Below are 13,355 nucleotides of genomic sequence, written 5' to 3' on the forward strand. Positions count from 1 at the left end.
ACACGTGCGTTTGTTTATTAGCGTGACGGATCGCATCGCATCGCTCGTCTCCCGTAGAGTTCCGTCTCTTATGAGACAGCTTTCTTTCTCGGTCTTCATTTTGTCCCGTACACTGAGGGAACTATTATGATAGATCAATGCGCTTAGACACGTGGAAACGTGGGGACGAGCCGCACGCGGCTGCAGGTGAGCGGTAGGTGCGTTTTATGATTGATACGTGGCAGAACTAATCGGCAGTCCACGCCACGAGGAAATAAGACTCTGATTTGGGTAAAAAAAAAATCAACCTTTAAACTGGCGGTTAAGGCAAATTAAAAAAGGCAACAATATTTATTTTCATATCAACTATCAATTAAGAGCAGATGTAACGTATTTGGAAAATTCCTTCTGTCTTCTTTTTCTTATAAAATTTTACTTTCCTTAAAATAAGACAGTGGTAAATGAGTTATGGCTTGCATACCTTGGATAACTTCCCAACTTTCTTCTGCAATTGTCTTAACTTCAAAGTCTTTTTCGATAACCTCGCTCATCCTCTTGTTCTCCAGTCCTTTGCTGCTCCATCTAACTGGATTAAGGAAGCCCCGACAATAGAGACTGAGAGCTGGGGCTAAGGCAAAAATTTAAAACAAAAGAGTAGTGTGCACGGACGGGAGAAGAGAAGAGAGGAAGACTACAATGTGCTAAAGCCACATAACACTCCAAAATCCCACAGAGTTCTATTCAATTAGCTTTGGAAAGTTTTGGTTTCAGAGTCAGCAGTGTCACCTGGGATCCAAAGCCCTAATTGAAAGTGCGCTGTGCCAATTTACGGTTCTAACCTCGGGTCAGAGAGGGAGGCCCAAAATAAGAAACATTGGGGCGGAATGGAATACTTTTTAAGGTGAAAAGTCTCTGCCGGGATTTCATAAAGGTCAGATCCCATGAGTTGGAATTGAAATCGGAGAAGCTTCGTATCACGCTAAAGCTAAAATGCTATCCTCATTGGAGCACACTTCCATCAGAGGAGGTACCAGCTCAGTCCCTGAATGAATCAAGCGCTGCAAATCAAGTCCACTCTGCCTCTCCAAGTATTCCTGAAGAGGGATAAATGAATTTGGGCACTCAAAGGGATCCAGCAAAATTGAAGTCTTTTTTTTTAATATAGTATAGTGATTGAATGGGAAAAAAGGAGAATTTCAGATGCAGAAGCAGAAGCAGCATCCTTTAATGTTAACGGCATTTTAAACCTAAACAAAGAGTCAAAGATACTAAAAAAAATTTGAAGGAAATAAATAGATGGTATATACTTATAAGAACGATGTAGATCAATATATAAAAAAAAAATAAAAATGTGGTTATATTAGGTATATTAGAGTAGCTACGTATAGTGGGTGAATAGCTTGTGATCAAAGTTTTGAATATAGAGGTAAATATATCAGATTTGTACTGGTTAAAGGAGCTATTAATGGAAAAGTGTTTATTCTGCTTAACATGTATGCCCCACTTTCTACACTAATGTTCTAGACTTGATTGCAAACCACTCTGAGGAAACCCTGTTCTGTGGTGGTGACTTCAACCTCCATATTCAGTCTACGTTAGATGTCTCAAACTCACAAGCTCTGGTAAATCTATAAACAACACATTTCACAAATGTATGAAAAATATATATCTAGAGAAGAGAAATATTATCTTAAAAAGTGAGTTTTCTCTCTGGACGACTACTGCCCAACTGTTGGGATTTAAATTGCTTGTATTGAAAATGTCTGAGCTCTAGTTGTTTTTCGATACTTCTAAGAGTTAGCTTGTGATTAATTATTAGTAGTCAAGTTAGTAAATGCCACTTCATGTCCAAACTGACTCCATAAGGTCAAGGTAAAAATCCAAACGAAGTTCCCAACTTCGTCATTTAAGATAAGATAAGATATTCCTTTATTGTCCCACATGGGGAAATTTCATTGGTGCAACGCAGGTAGATACAGAGGTAGATACAGAGAACAGATCACTTATAGGAAGTCTGAAAAACACTTTCAGTAGAAGATCTCCTATAAATAAATAAAAACTCCCATAGACAAATACATAAATACCATTGCATGTGATCACGACAGTAATTGCACATGAATATGTGTCACGACAGCACATAGATTGCACATGAATTTCACAGTAATTGCACATGAATTGCACATGAATTCCAACAGCAATTGCACATATGACAGAATTGCACATCAGTATTAGGTTAGGTCAGTATTACGAGTGTTCAGTACTAACAGTTTTTGTAATAAAGTCTGACAGCAGCAGGAAGGAAAGACCTACGGAACCTTTCCTTCACACATCGAGGGTGGATCAGTCTCTCACTGAAGCTGCTCTCCAGAGCGGAGAGAGTGTCCTGCAGGGGGTGACACTCATGGTCCAGCATAGATGTGAGTTTAGCCAGGACCCTCCTGTCCCCCACCTCCTGCACCGAGTCCAGAGCACAGCCCAGGACGGAGCTGGACTTCTTGATGACTCTGTCCAGCCTCTTCCTCTCCCTCTCTGTGATGCTGCTGCTCCAGCAGGCCACACCATACAGGAGGGCTGGTGCCACCACAGAGTCGTAGAAGGTCTTCAGGAGTGGCCCTGTCACTCCAAAAGACCTGAGTCTCCTCAGGAGGTAGAGCCGACTCTGGCTCTTCCTGTACAGTGCGTCTGTGTTATGAGTCCAGTCCAGTTTGTGGTTCAGATGAACACCCAGGTACTTGTATGAGTCCACTCTCTCAATGTCCCGTCCCTGGATGTTCACTGGTGAGGGGGCAGTGGGGTGGCGTCTGCGGAAATCCACCACCATCTCCTTGGTCTTCCCCGCGTTGATGAGGAGGTGGTTCCGCTGACACCAGTCCACAAAGTCCTGCGCCAGTCCTCTGTACTCCGCGTCATCGTCGTCCGTGATGAGTCCGATGATGGCAGAGTCGTCAGAGAACTTCTGCAGGACACAGCTGTCCGTGTCGTGTCTGAAGTCTGCAGTGTAAAGGGTGAAGAGAAAGGGCGCGAGGACAGTGCCCTGGGGCACCCCCACACTGCAGGTCCGAGTGTCAGACACACAGTTCCGGGCTCTCACAAACTGGGGTCGGTCCGTGAGGTAGTCCAGGATCCACTCTGCCAGGTCATACTCCACACCAGCCGTCTCCAGCTTGTCCCTCAGGAGCAGCGGCTGATGGTGTTGAAGGCGCTGGAAAGATCGAAGAACAGAATCCTCACAGAGCTGCCAGGCTTTTCCAGGTGAGAGAGAGAGCGGTGCAGCAGGGAGATGACAGCGTCCTCCACTCCGATGCCAGACCGATATGCAAACTGCAGCGGGTCCATGGCTGAGCTCACGGTGAGCGGAGGTGGTCCAGGACTAGCCGCTCCAGTGTCTTCATCAGGTGGGACGCGAGAGCCACTGGCCTGAAGCTGTTGAGGTCTTTGGGGCGCGGTGTCTTAGGCACAGGTACCAGACAGGAGGTCTTCCAGACCTGTGGTACCACCCTCAGCTTCAGGCTCATGTTGAAGACATGCTCCATAACTCCACACAGTTCATCTGCGCAGGACTTAAGGAGCCTGGGGCTGATGCCATCAGGTCCTGCTGCCTTCCTCACTTTAATCCTCTTCAGCTCACTCCTCACCTGTGCTGCTGTGACAGTCAGTGGTTGGCAGGGGGACCGTGTGCTGGGGGGATGGATGAGTCCAGGCGAAGTGGGGAGCTGATGGTCCGGGGCAGATAAGCGAAGAGGAACAGATGCAGGACATTGTCCAGCTGTGGAAGAGGGAGCATGCAGCTGTGCAGGGGGAGGGGCGGGTGACCGATCAAACCTCAAGAAGTGAGCATTTAAATCATTCACCCACTGTAGATCCCCCTCTGTCTGGGCAGGGGGGATTTTGAAGCCCGAGATGGTTTTCAGGCTCCTCCAACTCCCTGAATGTTCTTTTGCTGCAGCTGCTCCTCCATCCTCCTCTTGTAGCCGGCCTCAGCCTGCCTGATCTTCCTCCTCAGCTCCTTCTGCACAGTCCTCAGCTCCTCCTTGTTCCCTGACCTGAAGGCTCTCTTCTTCTCCTTCAGCAGAGCCTTCAGTTCACGGTTAATGGCTGAATCATGCAATGTGCACTGTACATTACATTTTTTTCAGTTATTGCACTTTGGATTAGTATATGTGGGGAATGTTTCTACTAATGAAATTAGATTAAATTCACTTGCTTTAACGATATGTTAAAACCTAAAAAATCAAAACAATGTTTCAATGCTTAAAATGGAGGCTCGTCCCATAATTGTCATTAAAAATTGAAATGAGTTCACAGCCCAAGCATTAAATCACTTTTAACTAAGCAGCAAAAATATGTGAAATACAACTTGAAATTTAGTTATAATGCCAAAATAATGATGGCCTTTTATAATGTGTATTTTTCTTTTTGGCAGCATAGTTGTTGAGAAGCTGTTGTTTAACATTCAAATACCTTTTGCTTGCAAAGAGAAGTCATGTTTGTCTTCTCTTTCAAACAAAGGTCTTTGAATTTCCAAAAAAGCGCTATATATGTGAATTCTGATTATGATTATTATTAATAATAAAATTCATAGTCTGTTTTCATTGAAGTCAACGTTAACAAATTAACAAATTGCTGCTGTGAAACAGTTTGATTGTTGTTTGAAAATATGACAATTGCACAAAAATACAACACACCAATTAAAATGAATAATTTTAAGAACTAATTATTTAATTTCCATGAAGCAAAAGCAGAATTTGTGAAGTCACTGGACTGGTTTAAACACTAACTATGAATAAAATATGAAATTATGCATATTATTTAGTATAACACATCATAAGCAAGTCCTGTCAGCGCAAATGGAACAAAGACAAAATAAAAGATAAGATAAGATAAGATAATCCTTTATTGTCCCACATGGGGAAATTTCATTGGTGCAACGCAGGTAGATACAGAGGTAGATACAGAAGAACAGATCACTTATAGGAAGTCTGATAACACTCCTGTTTTGTCAACTTTAATTCTCCTTTCTAAAGTTTCTTCACGGCTTGCAGTTCTGCTTACTAATAAGACATTTACCAACGCGCTTAATATGCTGAGCCCTGTATTAGCCTCTGTCGCCCACGGTTACTGCAGTCACTGGGGAAGAAACACGCACATGCAAGTGGTGTTGTGCATTTAATGGACTTTGTACTGATCTTGTCAATGGTCTGCAACTGCAACTGTCACATAAATTAAGTTTTCCACTACAAAACATCAAAAGCAGAATCCTTTCAAGTGACGAAAAGTTGATTTTCTCATGTCACACACAGTTACTTTGGCTAATGTTCATGCAGGAGATGGATGCAGGGGCTTTATGCTAATGCTAATGCACCTAGCCTGTCCAATCACACGCTTGGCTAACAGAACGACAGACTGAGGATGTGAGTGGGATGAAGACAGAGAGACGAAGAGGGAATAAACAGCAGGGACATTAAGTCAGTTAAACTTCGGGATACTGTTTAGTTTATTATATTTATTTATTTATTTATTGGAATTGGACAGCATGTACTGTATTAATGAACAGCTAATGCTCAAAGCTAATTTCCATCCGTAGTCCCATGGGACGGGGGTAAAAGAAAACGCATCCTTTATTGAGAATATTTAAATAATCACTGTAGGGGAATGGGGATGAACATTCCACGGCCAGATAACAGAAAATCTCTCTTTGAACATTGGGGTTTTTCGTTCTCCCTCTCTCCCTCACCGCAGGGAGCTGCTGTGACTTTTTGTGATAACAGACCTTCTCCCCAGTGACTTTCAGGAGGATGCCCCAATGAAAACCATGTTTTATGTGATTATGCCATGAATGTTCGTCTGAACCAACTCCATACACCGCATGTCTCTCCTTGTGTTACGTATTTTTCCACTGTTTAAGGTTTATATTCCCAATGCTTTAACTCAAGTGCCCGTCACAGGTGAAAGAAGATGTAAAATGCATCTACCTCAAGAAATAATGAGTACAAACTGCCCAAAAGTGTTTAACATGTAAATGTTAAAACAGGGTTTAAATGTTTTGCCATTATTTACGTTACTCTAGCTTTATTTTCTCGGCCAGGAAATGTTAAACGGGAAATCTGCGCAGTAGCGCCCGCCCCTTTCGCTCCCAGCATGCCCTGCGGGCCAGGTATCAAAAGGACGCTCCAAGCTATAAACGCCCTCTTCTCTTCTCATCCCCTTTGTGTTCAAGCCTTTGTCTTTTTCTCTTGGAAGCCGTCTCCACGGACGAGCCTTTCACTTTTTCCTTTGTCTCAACAAAATCCGTCCGACACGTGGTCGACAAGGCCATGCCAGCCCTGGACTTTGAAACCACCTGAAACCACCTGGAACTACCTGGAACTACCTGGAACTAAGCTTAAGCGCTAAACCGGACAGAGACTTTCTTTGCTACTTCGTTTCTCTTCCTTTTTGAAGTAATCTACGCCGTTTACGTGGATCAGCGCTACGTCCTCATCTGAGTAAAGGCCGCGTGAGGAGCTAACACGCCGCTAAAGCGTTCTACCGATAAGGAACTCCCGGACATCGCCTCCGTTGCCACCGGCGCCAAGGACCTTACAGCACGTCGCAGCACACCGCTCCACGCGACGCCTCGCTCCCCGGCCGCCGCCCGCTTCACGGACCTCGCAGCACGCCCCCTTGCCTTCGCCCGCCACACCGCTTCACGCGACGCCTCGCTACGGATCTCGTCCGCGGACAAGGACCAGCCGGACCGAGTCTCTACAAACCGTAAGCCGAGTTCAGTGTGCGGTTCTTTTGTGGCGTGATTTGGGTAGAGCTCAGCTGTTCCTCCTCCCTTTAGCTTCTCACTTTCCCTCTTTTTGATATAGATTAGAATACGACACGTTTGATTATCAAAGGCAAAACCCTGATTTAACATTATCTGCATGAAATCTGCTGTTAAATCTGATATAACATCACATGTGATTTACCTGTGCGCATTTCTGCTCCGGTGTTTTTGATTGCCCTTTGGATAAATAAACTACACAAAAGAGTTATTGACTATTGTTTGTTTGAATAGACTATGTGTAAGTCCCTGAATCGTGAAACACCCTTCAGACCTTTTTAACGAGCGCGATTAAGGACCGTATCTTAGCTCTTTGGGTTTTACCCTGGTGCCCCGTCTTGTCTCGTTTCTGCTAAGAAATCTCCCTTAATCATAAACTGAATACCTGTAGTTTGAGACCCTACATCACACTATTCCGTTTTAGGCGTTGAAAATATTAGGCTTGTCACAGTAATAATATACTGTATCGTTCAATAATTTTTGGAGTTCAATATTTATACTGTGTAAATTTTCTAGCAAAAGAAGAGTTGTGGTATGAGATTTGAGCTGTAGAGGGTCAATTAAGTAAATTATACTACTTACTACTAACTTCTACTAAAGTGTTTCATTCTGCCATTAATTTATTGCAGCTCATGTTTTTAACAATATTATACGTTTAGAAAAGAGTTTATTGGTGTTTTCTTGCTTAAAGTAATTGGCATTGGCATTTTGAAGTTTCAATATTATTGTGTTTTTTTAAGCATTATATTGCATTCAAAAAGTTCTTCAAAATGTGTTATTGTGACAGGCCTAAGACATAGTGACGCCCTCTGCTGGAAAGGGCAGGCATTCTGAAAAGAAATGTAGTGGCATGGCTAATGTCCTAGACCATAATCAAATTTAAGACATGACATATTAGAGTGACTGAAAATGTGGCAGTAACAAACTCAAAGGTTGGTGGTTTATTTCCACTGCCACCGATGCAAGACTTTGAGGGCAGTGGTTCCATTATATAGCGCAAAAGATGTTGAAAGACACTGTGTATTACTAGTATCCAAAGATGATTATAGGGCTGGCTGATACAATAGAAAAAAATATTTATGTTCCTTTTGATCTTTAAATTTAATTTTACTATTTAGCGTCTTCGAGTGTCCTGAAAATCGCTATTTAAATAAAGTGTATTATTATAGCTTCTTACGACAAAAAAAATACATTCAAAAAGTTTGAAAAAACAAAGACAAGGCACTCCCTAATAAACGTCTCGAAAAAGCCATTTAACACACAAAATTATCCTATTAATCCCTCCTAAATCTAAACTCTGAAAAGACTATGACCAAAGGATAAATCTAACAATTAAAAAACACCGCCACAATAATTGCCATCTCAATTCGATTAATTTCCCAGCCCTAGCTAATTATCACATCTCCATTAAACCACGTGTCAAAAGATTCTAGTCAAATTAAGCGTCAGTAAAAAATGGCAATTAGTAGAAACAATACGGTATTCCTGGACTGCATAAGAACAATACACGGAATAGGAATAATTAACAGCTCAACATAATTAACATAAACGACATGCCCCACTTGCAACGTCAACACTTGGCAACGTCAGACTTCTATGCGTACATGTGCATACCTTCCTTTGAGCCTCCTGTGTGGCGTAGTGTAGCAGAAGAGGCTCTCCGTGCTCGTGATAGTATTCCCTCTGGCAGCGGTCAGACACAGCCGGCTCATTTGGCAGGAAGTTACTGGCCCAAACCTAATAAGACACAGAACAATACAGGGCTGTTTCGAGGCATAGGTAATTGGAAAGAAGAGTCATTTCAAAGCTACCCAATAAAAACAAATATATGTTGAGAAAGTTTTATGTTGTGTGTAATAAATAATAGCATGTGTAGAAAATGAAAGAAATGTGTGTAAGAATTCGCACAAAAGTCTAAATTGCTGAGAATGTAGAGCTTAGTTGTACGAGTATGAATTATATCTGTGAGTAGTTTTTGCAGATACCATACTTTTACTAGAGTCAAATATTCTACAGTGTAACAGTACTCTTGCTTGAGTAAAAGTTTTGGTTACTCTTTCAACTGTGAGTAAGCCTACAAATGACAATATTGATATATATTTTTTACATTTGTTTGAACATTTGTGTTTCTTTCACCAGTAGAAAAGGTTTCTGGAAAATCGTTCTGAAATTGAGATGTTTTGGCGGCCATCTGGAAGCCATTGTCGATAAGTACCTGATTCGCATTTGACTGCCTTCATTTTCATCTGTGTTTTTTTATGTTTCGTCTGTGTCATGCTTAAAATCTTCACCTCACTGATTTGTGTGGTGACGGGGGATAGCAGACTACAGACCCGTGTTCTTTTTTGCACATTGTTTGTATTGTATGTAATGTAATCCTCCTTGCTTGCATCGATCTTCACTGCAGTACATGGAATTATCCAGTTGACTTGGAAACTTTTTCTACCATGCACTACTCCAAGACAATTGATGGATTACACCAACTCTTTCTGCTTTTGTTTCAGTACAGAACACCAAGTTTTGTGCCTTATTAGCTCGAGCCATGGCAAGGGCTACAGTATTGTTATTCACCGGTTTATTCTTATTAGGCCCAAGCCGACGGACGAGAATCAAGGACGGATATGCCTGAGAGTGGTGAGTGAAGATTTCCAAGCTGAACGCAATGATATGCAAATGTGGTGGCTAGCTAATAAAATGACTCTCAAGCTCCCTCTACAAATTTGACATTTAAAATGCATAAAAGACAATCTAGACTAGAATCTAGAATCGTAGACAACTGATAACATTTATAATGGGTTAATTTGTGACGTGGCACAATGTGACAAAATCAAGTGACTCTAGCTCGAGTTTTTATCGTGGAAAACAACGGCCGAACAAAAGAGTTTGAAAAGAGAACTATTGTATTCAATATCTGCATACCAATAAGGCCACTTCAATGTGAAGCGCTCACTTCTGAGAAAAGAAAACTGTCTGTCTTAAAAAAATCCGACCTACCTACCTGGATTATTTTTTCAAAGTTACACACTATTTTTTTGGCCTTAGACTTATGAAAATTGGTTCAAACGTACCTCATGTTAGGATGAGTAAAAACATTATATTATGACCCCACCAGGAGTCAGCCATTGTGGGCGGAACCCAATTTTTTACACCTCATGCTTTATTTTTTTTACACCTTGGATTTTCAGTCAAAAGGCTTGAAAATATGTCAAAATGAACTACACAGATGTGCGATTAGGCGCTCTCGCTCTCGCTCTCTCGCTCTCTCTCTATTACATTTACTCTTACTTGAATGATCAATTTCTCAAATACGTATTACTTTCTTGGACAACAACTTTGGACGTCAACTTTTTTCCTTTTTTTTATGAAACGGTGCTTGAGTAGGATTGTGGTTACTGCTAGAATGTCTTTTTTTAAATATATTATCATAGTTATAATTTGACAGTTCAGACTATTGTAAGAAGAATGTGAAGAATCCTTGTCCCATCTGCCATACTTTGTCTCTCTTCTGAAACATTCCATAAATGAATTAGCACAAACAAACCTTGAAACTCTGAGTGCCATAAATGTACACTGTAGACAAAATGGATTTACCAGGAAAATTGAAAAAAGTATGGCAGAAGCTTGATTATTGTTAAAATAAAAAATATGGTGAAAGGTTACATTTATATAGGCGGGTTACGCGTCTTGCCCAACAACACAACAGCAGTATTCACCTGAGGCAGCAGTGAACGCACTTTTGTGAAAGAGCGGTGTGCTGAACAAGCGTTTAATCAAAAGCACTATGTTCTTGATCTGAATAAAAAAATAAATTGTCCTCTTATGTATATAGTTGTTTTATTTAAATGTAAGTAACTATCCAATTAAACCTCAATTTATCTATATAAAAGATTAGCTACTTTTTTTGAATGAATGGAGGCATGATAAATAATAATAAATCACTTTTTTAATGTATTTTTCTCTCTGTAAAATCTGCTTCTGTAAAACTCTATGATGAGATGACATTTGTCTGCTCTAAAAGCATCAATATTCATAGCATTAATTCCTTTTGCTACTCCTTTTTCCCGTTAGGGGTTGTGGGTGACCTATACTTAGTGGGGCCAGCTCATGGCAAGGTTAACACAGACATATACACCCTTGCTTATAACACTTAACGGTAATAACTAACCGTGAACTGAAGGCTCTGCTGAAGGAGAAGAAGAGAGCCTTCAGGTCAGGGAATAAGGAGGAGCTGAGGACTGTGCAGAAGGAGCTGAGGAGGAAGTTCAGGCAGGCTGAGGCCGGCTACAAGAAGAGGATGGAGGAGCAGCTGCAGCAGAAGAACATTCAGGGAGTGTGGAGGAGCCTGAAAACCATCTCAGGCTTCAAACCCTCCCCTGCCCAGACAGAGGGAGACCTACAGTGGGTGAACGATTTAAATACTCACTTCTTGAGGTTTGATCAATCACCCACCCCTCCCCCTGCACAGCTGCATGCCCTCTCTTCCACAGCCGGACAATGGCCCACCCCCGTTCCCCTTCACACCTCTGCTCCGGCCCATCAGCTCCCCACTTCACGAATTTGCGTGTCATCCTTGCGCAGGGGCCATGCTAATCTTCTCTGTATCGTTCCAATTTTAGTATATGTGTTAGCGAACTAACACATATACAGGTGAGGAGTGAGCTGAAGAGGATTAAAGTGAGGAAGGCAGCAGGACCTGATGGCATCAGCCCCAGGCTCCTTAAGTCCTGCGCAGATGAACTGTGTGGAGTTATGGAGCATGTCTTCAACATGAGCCTGAAGCTGAGGGTGGTACCACAGGTCTGGAAGACCTGTCTGGAACCTGTGCCCAAGACACCGCGCGCCAAAGACCTCAACAGCTTCAGGCCGGTGGCTCTCATGTCCCAGCTGATGAAGACACTGGAGCGGCTGGTCCTGGACCACCTCCGCTCCACCGTGAGCTCAGCCATGGACCCGTTGCAGTTCGCATACCGGCCTGGCATCGGAGTGGAGGACGCCGTCATCTCCCTGCTGCACCGCTCTCTCTCTCACCTGGAAAAGCCAGGCAGCTCTGTGAGGATTCTGTTCTTCGATCTTTCCAGCGCCTTCAACACCATCAGCCGCTGCTCCTGAGGGACAAGCTGGAGACGGCTGGTGTGGAGTATGACCTGGCAGAGTGGATCCTGGGCTACCTCACAAACCGACCCCAGTTTGTGAGAGCCCGGGACTGTGTGTCTGACACTTGGACCTGCAGTGTGGGGGTGCCCCAGGGCAATGTCTTCGCGCCCTTTCTCTTCACCCTTTACACTGCAGACTTCAGACATGACACGGACAGCTGTGTCCTGCAGAAGTTCTCTGACGACTCTGCTATCATCGGACTCATCACAGACAACAATGATGCCGAGTACAGAGGACTGGCGCAGGACTTTGTGGACTGGTGTCAGCGGAACCACCTCCTCATCAACGTGGGGAAGACCAAGGAGATGGTGGTGGACTTCCGCAGACGCCACCCCATTGCCCCCTTACCAGTGAACATCCAGGGACGGGACATTGAGAGAGTGCACTCATACAAGTACCTGGGTGTTCATCTGAACCACAAACTGGACTAGACTCATAACACAGACGCACTGTACAGGAAGAGCCAGAGTCGGCTCTACCTCCTGAGGAGACTCAGGTCTTTTGGAGTGACAGGGCCACTCCTGTAGACCTTCTACGACTCTGTGGTGGCATCGGCCCTCCTGTATGGTGTGGCCTGCTGGAGCAGCAGCATCACAGAGAGAGAGAGGAAGAGGCTGGACAAAGTCATCAAGAAGTCCAGCTCCGTCCTGGGCTGTGCTCTGGACTCGGTGCAGGAGGTGGGGGACAGGAGGGTCCTGGCTAGATTCACATCTATGCTGGACCATGAGTGTCACCCCCTGCAGGACACTCCGCTCGGGAGAGCAGCTTCAGTGAGAGACTGATCCACCCTCGCTGTGTGAGGGAAAGGTTTCGCAGGTCTTTCCTTCCTGCTGCTGTCAGACTTTATAACAAACACTGTTAGGGATCATCTCAAAATGGGTTGAAGCTGAAAAGACGTAATTTTTTTCGTCTCTCTCTGGACCCCCTCCCCCCCTCAAAAGACGAAAGACTGGCTTCACATAAAATGTTAACGCGTTGATAAAACGATAGTAGCTTGATAGACCCTGCTCACCTCTAGTGAACATCTCTGAACATCCTTTGGTATGTTTATTGGTAGAAGTTATGAATTCTCCAAATAATGTCACCTGTTGCGCATGTTTACTCAATCCACATGGTCCACGGCACGCCGTGGCCAGCGCAGGGAGTGGGGCGGGTGCTCCCTCGCGCTGGCCACGGCGCGAGGAGCGGGGCGGGTGACGAAATGTAGGTTCAACCTCTCCCCCAAGACGAAAAATATTACGTCTTTTCAGCTTCAACCCATTTTGAGATGATCCCTTAGTCCTGAACATGTGCAATACTGACTTAACCATGTGCAATTCCATCATATTCATGTGCAATTACTGTCGTGATTCATGTGCAATTCATGTGCAATTCATGTGCAATTACTATCGTGACACATATTCATGTGCAA

The 13,355-nt window shown here is 43.5% G+C and overlaps 1 protein-coding gene and 1 non-coding gene across 2 annotated transcripts in view; both read right to left on the reverse strand.

Annotated features, from left to right (window-relative positions):
- galt (galactose-1-phosphate uridylyltransferase) overlaps window positions 1-13,355 on the reverse strand; it is a 45,304-nt gene that overhangs the window by 16,748 nt on the left and 15,201 nt on the right. Inside the window, exon 7 of the mRNA XM_072453646.1 lies at window positions 8,405-8,527. Within this exon, the coding sequence (XP_072309747.1) occupies window positions 8,405-8,527 (123 nt within the window). The remainder of the gene's footprint in view (window positions 1-8,404; window positions 8,528-13,355) is intronic.
- On the reverse strand, window positions 11,324-11,429 carry LOC140368452 (U6 spliceosomal RNA). The gene has a single exon (XR_011928164.1). It is a non-coding gene; the product is annotated as a U6 spliceosomal RNA (small nuclear RNA).

This window comes from Eucyclogobius newberryi, unplaced genomic scaffold (assembly GCF_026437365.1).
Source record: "Eucyclogobius newberryi isolate DKJ021-1_F unplaced genomic scaffold, fEucNew1.0.hap1 SCAF_2, whole genome shotgun sequence".
Lineage (NCBI taxonomy): Eukaryota > Metazoa > Chordata > Actinopteri > Gobiiformes > Gobiidae > Eucyclogobius > Eucyclogobius newberryi.